This window comes from Nicotiana sylvestris, chromosome 4 (genome assembly GCF_000393655.2).
Source record: "Nicotiana sylvestris chromosome 4, ASM39365v2, whole genome shotgun sequence".
Classification (NCBI taxonomy): domain Eukaryota; kingdom Viridiplantae; phylum Streptophyta; class Magnoliopsida; order Solanales; family Solanaceae; genus Nicotiana; species Nicotiana sylvestris.
The window spans coordinates 135,836,449-135,852,800 of NC_091060.1; the positions used below are offsets into that span (position 1 = coordinate 135,836,449).

Sequence of the window (16,352 nt, forward strand, 5' to 3'; positions counted from 1 at the left end):
AGGCTTATCTATGTTGCAGAGAAATCAAAACACAGTAGTGAGAAAATCCAACCAGCAGCAACTCAAACAACAATAGAAAGCAGCTTAAGAATCTCCGAAAATGAACCCAGAAACAACAGTCTTTTTACAAGGAATTACACCAGAAAATAGACTTTTAAAGGCACTAGTATTTCATGGAATGTCCAGAATGTGTAAGATGTGTGTTTTTTAGAGTAAAAGATGTGTGTAAGATGACGAAAGAACTCCTCTTTATATAGGAGGAGAAAGGACTTTGGGACAAATTTTGTTTTACCAAAAATCTGTCTAAAATGATAACTTTTTGACAAATAATCTGTCCAAAATCAAAAATATGTCCAAGAAACATTTTTCTTATACCAACTGGGGCAGATTTTTGGAGTATTATACTTCAAACAGTCCTCGAACAGTAAAAGCAACCAAACAAAGGCCTTACACTCAAGTACCTTCTACAACCCTCACAAACCAATATCAAACTAAACTACTCCTTCAAACTAGAAAGTGCAAAATCACATAACTAGACTTGAACCATTAACAAAAGAACCTAATGACTACAAACAAATAAAATATGTAGTTAAGGCCTTAAACTAATTAGCTTAAACATAGACAAAACTAGAAATAATATACATGAAATTAGAACTTAACAACTTAAGGCAACGCATAATAAGAGTTGATAGTGAAACAACTATCGAGTTGACCGAAACACAAAATAAAAAACGAGACTAAACACGAACTAACGATCACTAACAGATTTCGAACTAAGGCAAAACACCAAAATCAATCGCGAAACCAGAAGATCAGTGAACTTCGCCAATTACAAATAGTCAATCGGATTTCACAAGTGATTAACAAAACCGATTGACTAAACAAAAACGTAATGACAGAGTATGACCAACTAATACATGATTCAAAAGTATAAAATAACGACAAATCATCGATGATTGTCAATGAAGCTAACACGAACTAACAGTCACGGAATAACAATTAATTGAAAACTAGAAGTTAAACTAAACCTAAACACAAATTGGGGGAAAAAAAGAAGTTATAAAAAGAGGGAAAGTATTGAAGCAATGGACTAAACGAATAAACAACAACAGAATTTCTAAAATCAACAAGACGACTAATCAGTAATTAAGAAAAAATAGAACTTAAACTAAACTAAAAATCTAAAAAATCAGTCAATAAAGGTGAAACTAAAACCAATGAATAAGGGATTAGGATTTTACCTAAATGCTCAGGTTTCAAACCAGAAGTACAACACAACTAGATGGCGGATCGACCTCCACACCTCTTTTTCTCAATGACAAATGCCGAAAAACACACAAACTTTGATGAGACATAGTTGAGTCCAGCATTTGTCAAAGAGAAAGAGAGGCAACATGGTCATGCTCATGCTGGAACAGAGGCTCAGCAACGATGAGGCATCGGTGGAGGCGGTCGCGGCAGCAGGGTGGTGTCAAACGGCGGTGGTCGGGTTTCGGAGGTGAAATTATAGGGAAAGTGTAGATATCCTAGAGATCTACACGTCTATGTGAAGTTTGTGGGTGGGGGGCAGTTGGATTTTCCATGAAACTAGAGAGAGGAATAAAGGGGCGGCTACCTAGGGTTTCAATTTCATGGAATTAGAGGGAGGTTTCAATGAGATGAAGAGAACGGTGTAAGTTGGGTGGTGTTTGGAGCACCACCGGCGGCGGAGCACAATGGATACAATGGGGAGAGGCGGCGGCTTGAAAGAAGGTAAGAGAGAGGAGAGAGTGAAGAGATAGGTCTCTAGAGTTTAGATTTTTAGAGAAATGGCAAAAAAATCTGATTTTAAAAGGATTTTATACCTCAAAGGGAATAAATGAGGGCCATTGGATCAAAGATTATGAATGGATGAGATCAAGTCTTTAGATTACTTAAATGAAACGACGTAGTTTTGATACAAAACTACGTCGTGTTGACCCTCCCATGGCAGCCCCATGTGGACCGGGTTTGTGAGTTGTTTGGGCTTTAATTTTGGGCCAATTTGGCTCAATTTCAATTAAAGTACACTAGCCCAATCCATTAACCCCTAATTATCTTATTTAGTCCTAAAGAAAATATACAAATATAAAGACAATCTTTTTGGTATATATAATTCAAAGATGTAAATTAAAATATACAAATAAAAGGTAAAAAATATTTTTAATAAAGGAATGCAAATAAAAATGCACAAATAACTAAAAATTATCCAAATATTAGTACTTGTAGGAGAATTAGAAATGAGCAAAATTAGGTATTCACAACTGCCCCTCTTTGCTCGATAACATGAAGAGTTTTCGTGCAAAGAAAAGGGACTGCCATGACTAATTTTGCTCACACATCACCAAAATGAAAGCATTTTTTATGTGAAAAAGGTGACCGAACCTTGCTTCCGAGGTTGCCTACATATCCTTGGCTATAAAGGAATCAGGTAAGTGTAGTTCTAAAAATATTTGGTAGCTGGGACTACCGAAAACTGGAGTTAAGACTGTTGTTGTTGCTGTTGTTGTTGTTGTTACTGTTACTTGCTGCTTACATCAAAAGAAGAAGAGAACTACATATTCTTGTAAGCTAAGAGTTACAAAATTCCTATCTATGTGTCTTTTGGAGTCAAATCTTGATTCTTGACTTGCTCGCTTGTGTTGAACTTAGATTAGATCTTGATTCTCTTTGAAGAAAAATTTATGATTCAATCTCGATTGCCTGCATTCTGGATCAGAATTTGAGAAGACAAATCTTGAGAAACTGGGTTGCTGATACATTGTCAAAGTTAACTCCAACTATCCTCTGATCATCCTTTTGATGATAACTGAAACTGCAAGATTCGATCGTCACAACCTGTGTTCTGCGACAGGGCCTGCAAAGCCATCAAAGACGAACAAAACGAACAAAAATTTTCTGCCCCAGTTTGGACTAGGAAAATTTTGTGAGTTATCAGCGAAAGCTATAAATTATCTAATTTATTAAAAGGCAAACAGAAACAGTAGTATAAACTAGCTAAAAGAAATAAAATTTGTAACGAGGGATTGTGTACCCTACGTTACCAAGAGGATATATAAGCAGGGGTTGGTACCCTGTATTAGTGAAAGGGAAAGTAACCAGGGGTTGGCACCCTGTATCACTAGGAAAGAATGTAACCAGAGGTTGGTATCCTGTATTGCTGGAAAAGAATGTAACCAGGGGTTGGTGCCCTGCATCACTATGAAGAAATGTAACCAGGGGTTAGTACCCTGTATTACTAGAAATGAATGTAGTCAGGGGTTGGCGCCCTGTATTACTGGAAAGGAACGTAACCAGGGGTTGGCACCCTGTATTACTCGAAAGGAACGTAACCAGGGGTTGGTACCTCTTTATTACTGGAAAAGAATGTAACCAAGGGTTGGTACCCTGTATTATTGAGGATCAATGTAACCAAGGGTTGATACCCTGTATTACTAAGGAAAGATATAACCAGGGATTGGTACCCTATATTACTGATAAAGCGCTGAATCCCTCTAGGCGAAAAGGTTCTACCTGAGTTAAGTTACGTAAAACATCCTGAGCAAAGAGTACTTCCACCAGAAACTATGAGCTGGATCCCCTTAGGCGAAACGGTTCTACCTGAGTTAAGCTATGTAAAACAACTTGAGAGAAGAGTACTTCTACCCGGAACTATGAGCTAGATCTTCCTAGGTAAAATGGTTCTACCTGAGTTAAGCTACGTAAAACAACCTGAGCGGAGAGTACTTCTACCCGGAACTATGAGCTGGATCCCCTTAGGAGAAACAGTTCTACCTGAGTTAAGCTACGTAAAATAACATGAGCGAAGAGTAATTCTACCCGGAACTATGAGCTGGATCCCCCTAGGCGAAATGGTTCTACCTGAGTTAAGCTACATAAAACACCCTGAGCGAAGAGTACTTCTACACGGAACTATAAGCTGGATCCCCCTAGGCAAAATGGTTCTACCTGAGTTAAACTACGTAAAACAACCTGAGCGAAGAGTACTTCTACCCAGAACTATGAGCTGGATCCCCCTAGGAGAAACGGTTCTACCTGAGTTAAGGTACGTAAAATATCCTGAGCGAAGAGTACTTCTACCCGGAAATATAAGATGGATCCCCCTAGGCGAAACGGTTCTACCTGAGTTAAGCTACGTAAAACACCCCGAGCGAAGAGTACTTCTAACCAGAACTATGAGCAGGATCCCCCTAGGAAAAATGGTTCTACCTGAGTTAAGCTACGTAAAACATCCTGAGCGAAGAGTACTTCTACCTGAAAATATGAGCTGGATCCCCCTAGGCGAAATGGTTCTACCTGAGTTAAGCTACGAAACTGGGAGGCGTGAACAGTAGTGATGCATGCTAAAAATAAAAGAAAATGGAGATTTTAAGGAGCTTACGTTTGGTGACATTCGTCATTTGAGAATTGTCATTCTGTACTGCCTTGTTCCTGCTTCAAACAAAGAAAAATTTATGAGTTTTCAAAGTGGTCAGTCTGTGGCCTTGATACCCTGTTGTAGTTTGAATCCACGGCCACTACGCTGTTGAAGAACTGATTCTATCAGTGTAGTATCGAGGTGCTCGGATACTCTGTATGCATTCTGGAGACCTCATTTTCTGAGGTTTCCCCTGACTGTTTCATACTCGGATGTCCATGGTATCGTTAACCCTTGTCCCTAAGGCAAGGTAGTTTTCCCTTTAAAGTCAAACTCGATTGTCTTGCACCCAGTACCAGTTCGTGTCTGTAGTGCTTATCAACTTTTCTCTTGAAGTGTGTCTTGCTTATGCGACCTTTTTAGTTTCTTTGAGACACTTTGTTCGCCTTATCAAACAAGATCACATATGGATTCGTGCCTTTGTCAATGCCATATATGCCCCAAATTGTGCTCGATATTACGGGGAAACTGTAGCTAGTTTTGCAACCATTTCTTTGCTTCGCTTTTGATGCAAGATTAGATAGAAATGGACTCAAAGAAAAATTATGGGTGAAAAACAGAAGAATAATTGAAAGTGAAAGAGAATTGTGCTTAAACAAAAAGGTGTCCCTTTCAGGGAAAGAAATAGGGAGACTTATTTGGAGGTATGTGCCGACTTCAATGAATCATGACATTTCTGACTGGATGCCTGATCTGTCTAAGCTATCTAATTCTCAAAATTCATTGCAAATGTTCATCTTAAAACTGTCTTGGTTGTGCTCATGCCGGAGTACCGAAGACCCTAATTCGGGTAGCAACGCCCTTTGAGGGTTTTCGCTAACTGACCTCTCTCATTTCTCTACTCACCGTCGCCTTATGGTGCTCATTTGGGTTTTCACCAATAAGACTCTCTCATTTCTCTGCTCACTGTCGCCTTATAGTGCCCGTACGGGTTTTCACCGATAAAACTCTCTCATTTCTTTTTTTTCCTTTTTTTCTTTTTTTTCTTTTTGGACTAAGATACTGCATGCGGGAGGTTGCCCAACGCCTTTGGCATGGGGACTTCAAACATTCTCAAAGATCGATCAAACGTTCATAATAGGGAAAAGGCGAAAAGAACCTTGAACTGAATTACAACTTTTGGAACCGTTTTTATTGGAAAAACTATAAAATAAACAAACTTCTGCCCCAAATTTGGAGTATTAGGAATATGGATATTTTTTTGTGATGGGACCGAACCTAGGGTAAGGCTACCTACATATCCTTTCGGAATCAGGTCGGACGTAGTTCAATGACCCAGAAGAATATGGAATTTTTTTTGCTTTTACAAATACACATATTCCAAAAAGGTGAAAACAAAGAAGACAAATACGGCTCGAAGGGGTTAACAAAGGGTGACACCTATTTGGAATAGCGAGCAATGATAGCCTTCGTCATCTCGATCTGAGAAAATCATGCATAAAAGTTCCACAGTAGGTATATATCAGACATAATATCTTTTGACTGCATCTGCGTTAATAGTCATGTCCGGTACCCATCCTTCTTCATCTACCAAGTGCAAGGCCCCTTTTGGTAATACTTTCTTGATGATGTAGGGTCCTTGCCAGTTTGGGGAGAACTTTCCGTTAGCTTCTACCTGGTGCGGAAGGATGCGTTTCAAAACGAGCTGGCCTACCTCAAACTCCCTTGGGTGCACTTTCTTATTGTAAGCGTGTGCCATTCTTTGCTGGTATAACTGGCTGAAACACACTACTGCTAGTCGTTTTTTCAGCATCAGTTGTTCTAATCGGGTCTTGACCCACTCAGTGTCTTCAATCTCCGATTCCACAATAATTCAGAGAGAGCGAATTTCGACTTCAGCGGGTATTACAGCTTCGGTTCCTTATACAAGCAAATACATAGTTGCACCAATAGATGTGCGAACAGTCATGCAGTATCCCAAAAGTGCAAAAGGCAACTTTTCATGCCATTGTCTGGAACCTTGGATCATCTTCCTAAGAATCTTCTTGATGTTCTTGTTCGCCGCTTCAACGGCTCTATTGGCTTTTGGCCGGTAAGGGGTAGAATGGCGATGCATAATTTTAAATTGCTCATATACCTCCTTCATCAAATGACGATTTAGATTGGCTGCTTGTCAGTGATAATGGTATTCGGGATACCAAAGTGACAGATGATGTTGGAATGAACAAAGTCTACCACTGCTTTCTTGGTGACTGCTTTGAAAGTGACGGCCTTCATCCACTTGGTGAAGTAATCAATTGCAACCAAAATAAATCTATGCCCATTTGAAGCCTTTGGCTTGATTAGTCCAATAACATCCATTCCCCAAGTAACGAAAGGCCAAAGAGAGGATATGGGATGTAACTCCGAAAGAGGCGAGTGAATTAGGCCACCATGAATCTGGCATTGGTGACACTAGCAAGCAAAACTGAAGTAATCTCGCTCCGTAGTAAGCCCATAATACCCTGCCCACAGAATCTTCTTCGCCAAAAAATATCCATTCATGTGAGGTCCGCATACCCTCGAATGCACTTCACTCATGATCCGCTCATCTTCTGTGGCATCTATGCATCTCAACAAGTTTAAATCTGGGGTCCTCTTGTACAAAATTTCCCCATTCAGGAAGAAACCACCGGCAAGCCGCCTTATAGTTCTTTTTTGATCTCCTTTGGCATGCTCTGGGTATTCTCTTATTTTTAGGAATCGTTTTATGTCATGATACTATGGTTCACCATCTGGTTCTATCTCAATTGTATTGCAGTAACCGTGTTGATTCCGAACATGGATTTCTAGTGGATCAATATGAGTGTTGCCTGGATAAAAGAGCATCGAGGCTAAAGTAGCCAAGGCATCAGCTAGCTCGTTGTAAAACCTGGGAATGTACCTGTACTCAATGGATTTGAATCTTTTGCTCAAGTGTTGCACACATTGTCTGTACGGAATAAGCTTGATGTCTCGAGTCTCCCATTTGCCTTGGGCTTGCCGAATAAGCAAGTTGGAATCTCCCATAACCAGTAGTTCATGCACATCCAGATCGAGGGCCATTTTCAGACTCATGATACAAGCTTCTTATTCTGCCTTATTATTAGTATAGAAGAACTAAATTCATGTCGTTGTAGGGTAATAATGTCCAATAGGTGAGATGAGGATTGCCTCGATCCCAACTCATTTGATATTGACAGCCCCATCAAAATACATTTTCCATACAAGGTTATCGTCTGGAACTACTTCCTCTATTGAGTTGACCTCTTCGTCTGGGAAGTATGTGCTAAGTGGCTCGTACTCATCATCAACTGGATTCTATGCCAAATGATTTGCCAAAGCCTATGCTTTCATCGCGGTGCGAGTAACATAAACGATGTCGAATCTATGAGTAGGATTTGCCATTTTGCGAGCCTTCCAGTGGGCATTGGCTTTTAGAAGATGTACTTCAAAGGATCCATTATGGATATGAGGTAAGTAGCATAGGCCAAAAGATAATGCCTCAACTTCTGAGCAACCCAAGTCAAGGCACTACACGTCCTTTCTAAAAGGGTGTTCTTAACCTCATAAGTGGTGAACTTCTTGCTCAAATAATAGATCGCCTGTTCCTTTTTGCATGTTGCATCATGTTTCCCTAGAACGCATCCAAAGGAATTATCCATCACTGATAGATATAAAAATAGAGGCCTACCAGGTTCGGGTGGGACCAGTACAGGGGGTTTTGATAGATAATTTTTGATCCTATCAAAATCTTTTTGGAAATCGTCCGCCTACTTGATAGCAACATCCTTTTTTAGCAACTTAAAGATGGGCTCACACATGGTTGTGAGCTGAACAATGAACCTACTGATGTAGTTCAACCTCCCGAGCAAACTCATGACTTCCTTTTTATTCTTCGGGGGTGGCAGATCTCGAATGGACTTTATCTAAGATGGATCCAATTCGATGCCTCATCGGCAGACTATAAAACTGAGGAGTTTCCTAAATGGAACCCCATATACTTCAATCTCTTTGTGCATCATGTCCTAAAAAATGATAGTCATGGCCCTCATATAAGTTGCCCCTGCATTCTTCAAACCGAATGGCATGACCCTATAACAATAAGTACCCCATGGAGTGGTGAAAGCTGTCTTTTCTGCATCATCCTCATCCATTCGAATATGGTGGTAACCAGCATAGCAATCCACGAATGATTGTATCTCATACTTTGCGCAATTATATACAAAAATGTGGATGTTTGGTAAAGGAAAATTATCCTTTGGACTTGCTTTGTTCAGGTCCCTATAGTCAACTTATGCTCTGGTTTTTCCATCCTTCTTTGGCACATGCACAACATTTGCCACACAGGTGGTATATTGGACAACTCTGACCATATTGGCGCTCAGTTGCTTCATTATTTCCTCTTTGATTTTGTCACTCATGTCTATTTTAAATTTTCGTTGCTTATGTTGGACTGGTGGAAAATCAGGATACGTAGGAAGCTTATGAACCACTAGATCAGCACTTAAACCCGGCATTTCATCATAAGACCAAGCAAACATATTTCTGTATTCAAATAAAAGTTAAATCAAGGCATCTCTGGTTTTTTGTTCAGTGTGAATGCTTATCTTCGTTTCTCTAACTTTTTCATGACTTCCGATATTAATCGGCTCAGTTTTATTGAGGTTGGGCCTAGGCTTGTTTTCAAATTGTTCCAACTCTCTTTTTATTTTCTCAACAACCTCATCTTCATCATATTCAACATCTTGATGCATTATTTTGAAATTAGACAGCTTTTTAAGATCTGGGTGTGAATTCCGTATGCATGTCATGTTATTAAAGTCGGTATTAACAAAACTAAAATGGAAACAAAATGACAGGAATTAGGAAAAGAAAAAAAATACAAAATTTAATACGAAACTGAACTGAATTTCATTGAATTCAAAAGGATAGAAGGGTCAACATCAAAACAAAATAATCATACTGGGATGTTTGGATTACAACCCTAAAAGTAACCCAAAATACAAAAAAGAAGCTGCAAAAGCAAACTACCAAGACTCCTTCCTTGTGGGGAGAGGAGTTGCTTCCCAGTTGTTAAGCATGGTGTCTGGGCCAATTAGTTTCATATCGGCACGACTAGTGCCTTCACCAGCCTGGATCATATTTACTTCAGAAAACATCTGGCTGAGGCCATGGCAAATTTCATCAATGTTTTCCTGCGCTGAGGAATTTTGACCCTCTTGGAGTCGTGGCTTGACAATATTGTAGAAAAAATGTGAGGGATAGGTTGTTGCAAGACCCATCCATGCTTTTTGCGGTGCTTGGCTTTATCTTTGTTTGCTTGTGTTGGTGTGAAGCCTAAACCAAGCCTTTTCTTCGCTCATAACCTTGTCTCAGCATAAGTCCAGCCACCATTACAGATGTGGCAGAAAGACGAGGATGTAGAGTGGGCTTTCCTTCCTTAATATGGTCCACAACAACCACTTCAAAAGCCTAATAGACAATTGACTCACACCCTTCCTTGGCCTCAATATAGGGGATTAACATGTCTTTATAAGTGGACGACTCGTCTTCCCCGTAAACAATAATTTCTTGCATGTCATGTTTGAATTTGAGCATCTGATGCAAGGTGGATGGTACAGCTTTGGCCGTATGGATCTATGGCCTTCCAAGAAGAAAGTTATAAGAAGTGACCATATATACTACTTGGAAGACAATCTCAAAGTCAACTGGCCCAATAGTCATGGTGAGGTTGATCTCTCCAATGGTATCTCTCGTTGAGCCATCAAAACCCCGGATGTGAACATTACTGGGTTGGATTCTATCTGTATTGATCTTCATGCTTTGCAAGGTAGAGAGAAGGCATACATCTACACTCGAGCCTCTATCAACCATGACTCGCTTTACATAATGCCCCTCACATTTGACCATCAAGTGCAAAGCCCTATTATGCCCGGTTCCCTCCCCGGGAAGTTCATCATCAGTAAAAGAGATTCTGTTCACCTCAAAAAATCTGTTGGCCATCTTCTCTAACTGATTCATTGTGGTCTCCTCTGAGACATGTGCCTCGTTCAGGATCTTGATTAGTACACGAGCATGCTCTTTTGAATGTTTGAGCAGAGATAGTAGAGAGATTTGGGCAGGAGTCTTTCTCAGCTGGTCAATGATTGAGTAATCTTGAACTTTCTTCTTTTTCAAAAACTCTTTCGCCTCTTCTTCAGTGGCTGGTTTGTTTATTGGCAATTGGCCTTCTCTGATTTGCTTGGCCTTCCTCAACTCTTTTGGAGAGTAACGCCTCCCTAATCGAGTCAAACCTCCAGTTTCCCCCACTTCTTTTATGATTTCCTTGCCTTTGTAAGTCATCACAGTTTTGTTGTTGTTCTAAGGAATAGTTTTTGTGTTTGTCACAGGGGGTTGCACGGCAGGTTTGATTATGATCGGCTCTGTTATACCATTCATATCACCCTGATTCTGCTTTGTGTTGGGGTGGCCTCCAAGGACATATAACCTTGGGCTTGGAACATTGGAGCGAACTTCCAACCTCGAGATTTTTAGAACAAATAAAGTTGCCTTCTCTGAGCTCTGGACACCTTTCACAATCAATGGCACATCTTGGCTGAGACTTACTTCCAGACTTGTTCCTTCTTGAATTGATGCCGCTGTCATTTCTACTTGATCGATCAGCTTGTATTCTTGATCTCGGCCAATCATTCCAACAGTCATCAGTGTTATGCCCCGAGGCACCTGAATGATATTCAATCTAGCATTTGCTTGAAATTCATGTGAATCAAGATGCATATGGTGGGGAGCTGTGGGTCCAATCATGCCTATTTGCTTCAGCTTCTGGAATAGACTAGAGTATGATTCAGCCAATGGAGTAAATTTTTCCGCCGACCTCTGCTCTCGACCATAATCCTACCTGAGACGAGCATTGTAGGGTGCCCGAAAATTTTGCTGCTGAGGTCAGGGAATCCTTGGAGCTGGTGCCCATACCTGCTGATTGGGAGGCTGGGCATACGATTGAGCATTAAACATTGTATATTGTGATGGGCCCACAGAGTATTGAGGAATTGGTAGGGGATAATAATGTTGAGGGTAGCTGGATTGCTCCTGCTGAACTTGCACATAAGAGTGCAATGCCCCTCTTTGAACTTCCCTGGATCTCGAAGTCATTATGGACCCTCTATCTCTCTTATTTCTTTTTGCCAAAATTCCCGACCCATTTTGGATTGCTTGGATGGTGGCTTTGAGAGCAGCTTGACTTACAATTCTGCCAGTTTTGAGGCCATTTTCGACCATCTCCCATATTTTGATTGCTTCTACAAAAGGTCTACCCATCGCAGACATCATGTTCTGAAAGTAATCAGGCTCTTGAACCTCCAGAAAAATAGTGATCAACTCGTGGTTATCCATGGGTGGCTTGACTCTAGACGCTTGTCCTCCACTTGATTGCATACTCCCTAAAGCTTTTAGTCGGCTTTTTCTTCATATTAGATAGGGATTTACGATTTGGTGAAATATCTATGTTGTACTGGAATTGTTTGACGAAGGCCTGGGCCATGTCGTCCTAGACATGCCAGTGAGAGATATCTTGGTCAATGAACCATTCGAAGGCTACCCCTACAAGACTTTCCCCAAAATAAGCCATCAGCAATTCTTCTTTTCCATCTGCACCCCTCAGCTGGTTGCAGTACCTTTTCAAGTGGGTGATAAGGTCGTCGTGTCCATCATATTTCTCAAATTTTGGGGTCTTGAACCCTAGTGGCAAATGGATGTGAGGGAACATGCATAGATCACTAAATGAAACACTTTTTTAACCACCTAGTCCCTGTATGTTCTTTATGTTCTGTTATAAACTTTTCATTTTCCTGGACATCTCATCTGGCTCACCCGTTTTGGCAGGATTTTCATTTTTTAGTGGTGACTCGTACTGAGGGGTCGAATTTTATGGAGCCAAGAACTTGAAAGCCATATTTGGTGAGTAGTATTTGTCGCGCCCCCTTTTTTCCTTTTTTCGGGGAAGTCCGGGTTTCGACATTCATGGGGGGAGATAACTCGATTCCTTTTAGGAATTGGGTATTTGAAGAGTCGCCACCTAATAGATTATGGTACGTTAGGGCACCTAGAGCGATTAACGCATGGACTAGTTTGAATTACCAGAGATTAGGGTAAGGGCTCGAAATAACCTTGAGGGGAAGGTGGTAGTCACCCCTCGCGGTCCACAATGGTGGGTCCCGACCGAACTTAAACTATGTGAATTAGTCATTTTAACAAATAAACAGTTTTAACACATACTTGCAAGTAAAGGCATGTTTTGACAATCTGAGCACATGTATGATTCAAGTAATGAAACTAGGGAAAAGGCTTGAACAAGTTGCACATTTATAAAGAAAAGTAAATTTATTTAAACAACGGGAGTTGGGAAAGAGGGGTCCTAGGTTGGTTAGCCTACAGGATCATACCCACACAATGCTCGGTAATCACTCCTCAATGAGGGGCTACATGTGACATTAGCGCATAGTCATCATATCCTTACTATCCAATTCCCTCCCCTTGGTCATAGCCTAAAGCGTTCTAGCAACCTTGAAAGGTGTCCTATGCGTGCACTACCCATCCCTTCCTTATGGGCCTGGAAGTATTTAGGACCTCTAATTTTTGTAGTTCTAGACCATCCTAAGGCACTTAAAGGACAAAAATCTAAGCGTCAATCAAAACAATTAGGACTGCATTTAAAGAGGGAACAATTAAAGGCTCCAATTTACCTCCACAAACATAACAAATAAGTGCACATCTCAAACAACAGTTTCAAATATTTAAGAGAAAACCTTAGAACAGGATATCTAGGTGAGCAGAGAGTAGACAATATTGAATTAGGACCAAAGTGTCAAAGAACCGAATCCTACTTGCCTACTGATTCTTTTAAACCTGTTGAGTGTGAGCAGTCTTAAATAACCATGCGCAGTTTCGTAGTTTACAGGGTTTTAGTCGCCCTACAGGCTTGCGTATAATAGTGATGTCCTATGAGCATGATATCTATTATTGATTAAGAAAGCAATGAAACAACAAATAGTTTTAGATGGCAGTTTGGATCCTATAGGCATGCTTTCTAGCAATATTATTTAAGGCAGCGTTGAAACTTATTAAAAAAGTGGACGGATTAGTTAATTAAACCAATTCAGAATAAACAAACATGAATTAAACTGTTTTATAACTAAGTTGGTTTTAAGTCCTATAGGCATGATTTCTAGTTAAGCATAAGGTGAAACAAACAACATTCATTTAACCAAAGTGAAACCCCTACGGGCATGATTTCTATTAAAACTGATTTTAACTCCTATAGGCATGGTATCTAATTATTAAAATCTGATTTAGATCCTATGTGCATGGTTTCTAATTGTGTGGAAGTAAAGCAAACAGAACTTATTTTAAACCAAAGCAGATCCTATAGGCATGTTATCTAACAAACACATTTGAATCAACATGGACCCTATAGGCATGGTATCTACCCAATTCTACCCACAATATATAACTACCCTCCCCTTTTCACTAATCACCCCACTGTTTGTTTACAATAATTATTGCAGACCAATAAATTGAATAAAATTACATAGGTAGAACATAAATTAATCTATATGGAGCCTGAAGTAGGCCCAAATGATTTCCAAGCCTCCAATAGTCTCAAATACCCAAAGTTCCATAGCCAATTTCATGTCTAGGTGTGTAAGAGCTCCCTAAGGATCTCAAGGATCCCGGGAAGTGCTCACACCTAGATCTTTCTCAAATAACAACTGATTATTGTGCAGTGTGGAAGTGTCAGCCTTGATATGCTAGAGTTCAAAGAGATCTCAAGGGTCTCTAAGCAATACACATACCAGAGGGGCAAGACCTAGTATTCTAGGAGTAAGTAGAAGTGCATAATGGTTTGAAAGACTTTAATAGATAGTATAAAGAAAGGTTTAGGATTGAAAAGAATTTCTGGAAAAAAAAACATTGTTGATTTTAGTGATAAAACAGTTTGAGGAAAGTGTAAAGAAACACTTTTGCAATCAGAGAACAAGTCATAAAACAAAACAAGCTTTAGGAATAACTTTCACACAAGGGAAGAGGGGTTGGGAACATAGATAGTACACCTCAATGGAACACCCAAACAACAGAATAAATAGAGTTTTGAAGGGTTATATAGAACTAGTAGGTTAGGTAGAATGCAGCAATAATTACAGCAGAAACATGTTGAAGTCATTCTAGGGAGAGTAATTAACTTAACAGGAGTGAGGCAGAACATGAAAAGACTTAGATGGGCATGCTAGACAAGTATTAACAAATGAAGGCGTGCTAATTACATAGAAGCAGAGTTTAAGAAAGATAGTAGTTAGTCAAAAAGGCCTAGTTACATATGTAGATCTATCAAACAAAACATCAAGCAAGCAAGCATAGTGGAAACATGTTGATCATAGATTTGAGCTGGGTGAGTAGTAAACAGAAGCAATAATGGACATCCTGCCACATGAACTAAATTAGTAAGTAAACACATAGGTTTTGATTCTTAAAAATTAATTAGAAGCATACCTAGTTAAAGAAAGAAAACACAAGACTTGAGTAAGGTATTGTGCAATTCCCAGCCTTGGCTTGCAGCCGGCTAGAATAACAGGGATCACAAGTAGCAGAGAGAGCATAGAGAGAGCCTTTTAAAGTGTAAAGTGATAGTTTTTTTGAATTATTGTTCGTGTTGAAGTTAAAATAAGAGGGAGTTTATATAGTGATCAAGAGTTAAACAAAAGCAGTCACACATGTAAAATAGGTAATTATAAGAGGGAAATTCACGGAATCAGTCACACATGTAAAATCAGTAGGTCTTCTCCTTAATCAAGGGATAATCAATCAACGGTAAAAGTAGGACATGTATTTAAGGAAGGGAATCAAGTAAGACATGGGTATAGAATAGGTAATTATGGGTGAATGAACGAGAGTTCAATTAAGGAAACAATTGGCAAGAAATCAGCAAATAACAAATAAGGCAAGAGAAAACTTAATTAAGGCAAGAAGTTCAATCAAAATGAGTAAAGAAGTAAGAATCAAAGGTTTTGTTAAGGAAAAGAGTTTCAATCAAACCAAAAAAAAGAACTTCAGAATAGTCCAGGATTTAATTACAAGAGAAAATCACGTAAAGAGTTAGCAAATCTCGCAGACAATCCAAACAGGCCAGGAAGGAATAGTCAGGGCTTGGCACATAGTTTTAGACGAAGTAAATTGGTAAATCAAAATTCAAAACAACCCTGATTTAAAGAGAACATATAGTCTTAACATGAATAGTCAGAATGAACATAAACATATAGAATCAGTAGAAAAGTTGAACTAAGAAACTCAGTAGAGGCATATTAGGATAAGAAAACCACGAGACATCTAAATGGCTAAATGAAAAATTACAAGAACCAAGGCAAGAACAAAGTCAGTACACAAGTACTCAAAAATCAAACAAAGAATGTGGAAAAAATTAGGGCTTTTAGTATAAACAAGTTAGGGTTAGAGCAAATCTAATGAAATCGGTTAGAACATATAGGAAACAAAAGATTAAACACTCAGAATTACCAAATGTTTTGGAAAAAGAAATTTCTGAAAATCTTAGCTTAGAGAAAAATGAAAAATCATTCAAAAATCATACGGTTCTTGTAAAAATCAAAAGGTTCTTGTAAAATTCATATGAAATATGTCCAAACCATCTCAGATCTGTACAAATCTAAGAAGTTCATAAGAAAGAAATTAGGGTTTCAAGAAGAACAATCATAGAGATGAAGAATCAAGCCTAGAAACCCATAGATATAGGAAGATCTTACTCGGAATCAAACCGGCACAGCCCGAAACAGGCAAGAAATGGCCATAGATTCAAGCAAACTAACCCTAGTCCCTTGAGGACCCTGGGGTGGGGGTGAGAAACCACCATAGATAGCCATAGATGAGTGACGGTGAGGTCCGATTAGGG

General features: G+C 39.4%; 1 protein-coding gene and 1 pseudogene across 1 annotated transcript; both read right to left on the minus strand.

Moving 5' to 3' along the window:
* Window positions 1–6,296: 6,296 nt before the first annotated feature.
* Window positions 6,297–6,736, minus strand: LOC138890211 (uncharacterized). The gene is made up of 2 exons (XM_070173578.1): window positions 6,611–6,736; window positions 6,297–6,515 (listed from the first exon to the last, which is right to left on the minus strand). The coding sequence occupies exons 1-2, from the start codon at window positions 6,734–6,736 to the stop codon at window positions 6,297–6,299; spliced, it is 345 nt and encodes a 114-aa protein (XP_070029679.1).
* Window positions 6,737–6,829: 93 nt separating this feature from the next.
* On the minus strand, window positions 6,830–7,471 carry LOC138890212 (uncharacterized; annotated as a pseudogene).
* Between the last annotated feature and the right edge of the window lie 8,881 nt (window positions 7,472–16,352).

Bases quoted from the DNA above. Each gene is read 5' to 3' on its own strand.
- LOC138890211 (XM_070173578.1), bottom strand. From the start codon at position 6,736: ATGGATGTTATTGGACTAATCAAGCCAAAGGCTTCAAATGGGCATAGA. The intron at 6,516-6,610 runs GTAGACTTTGTT...CATTTGATGAAG, and splicing joins CAGTCACCAAGAAAGCAGTG to GAGGTATATGAGCAATTTAA.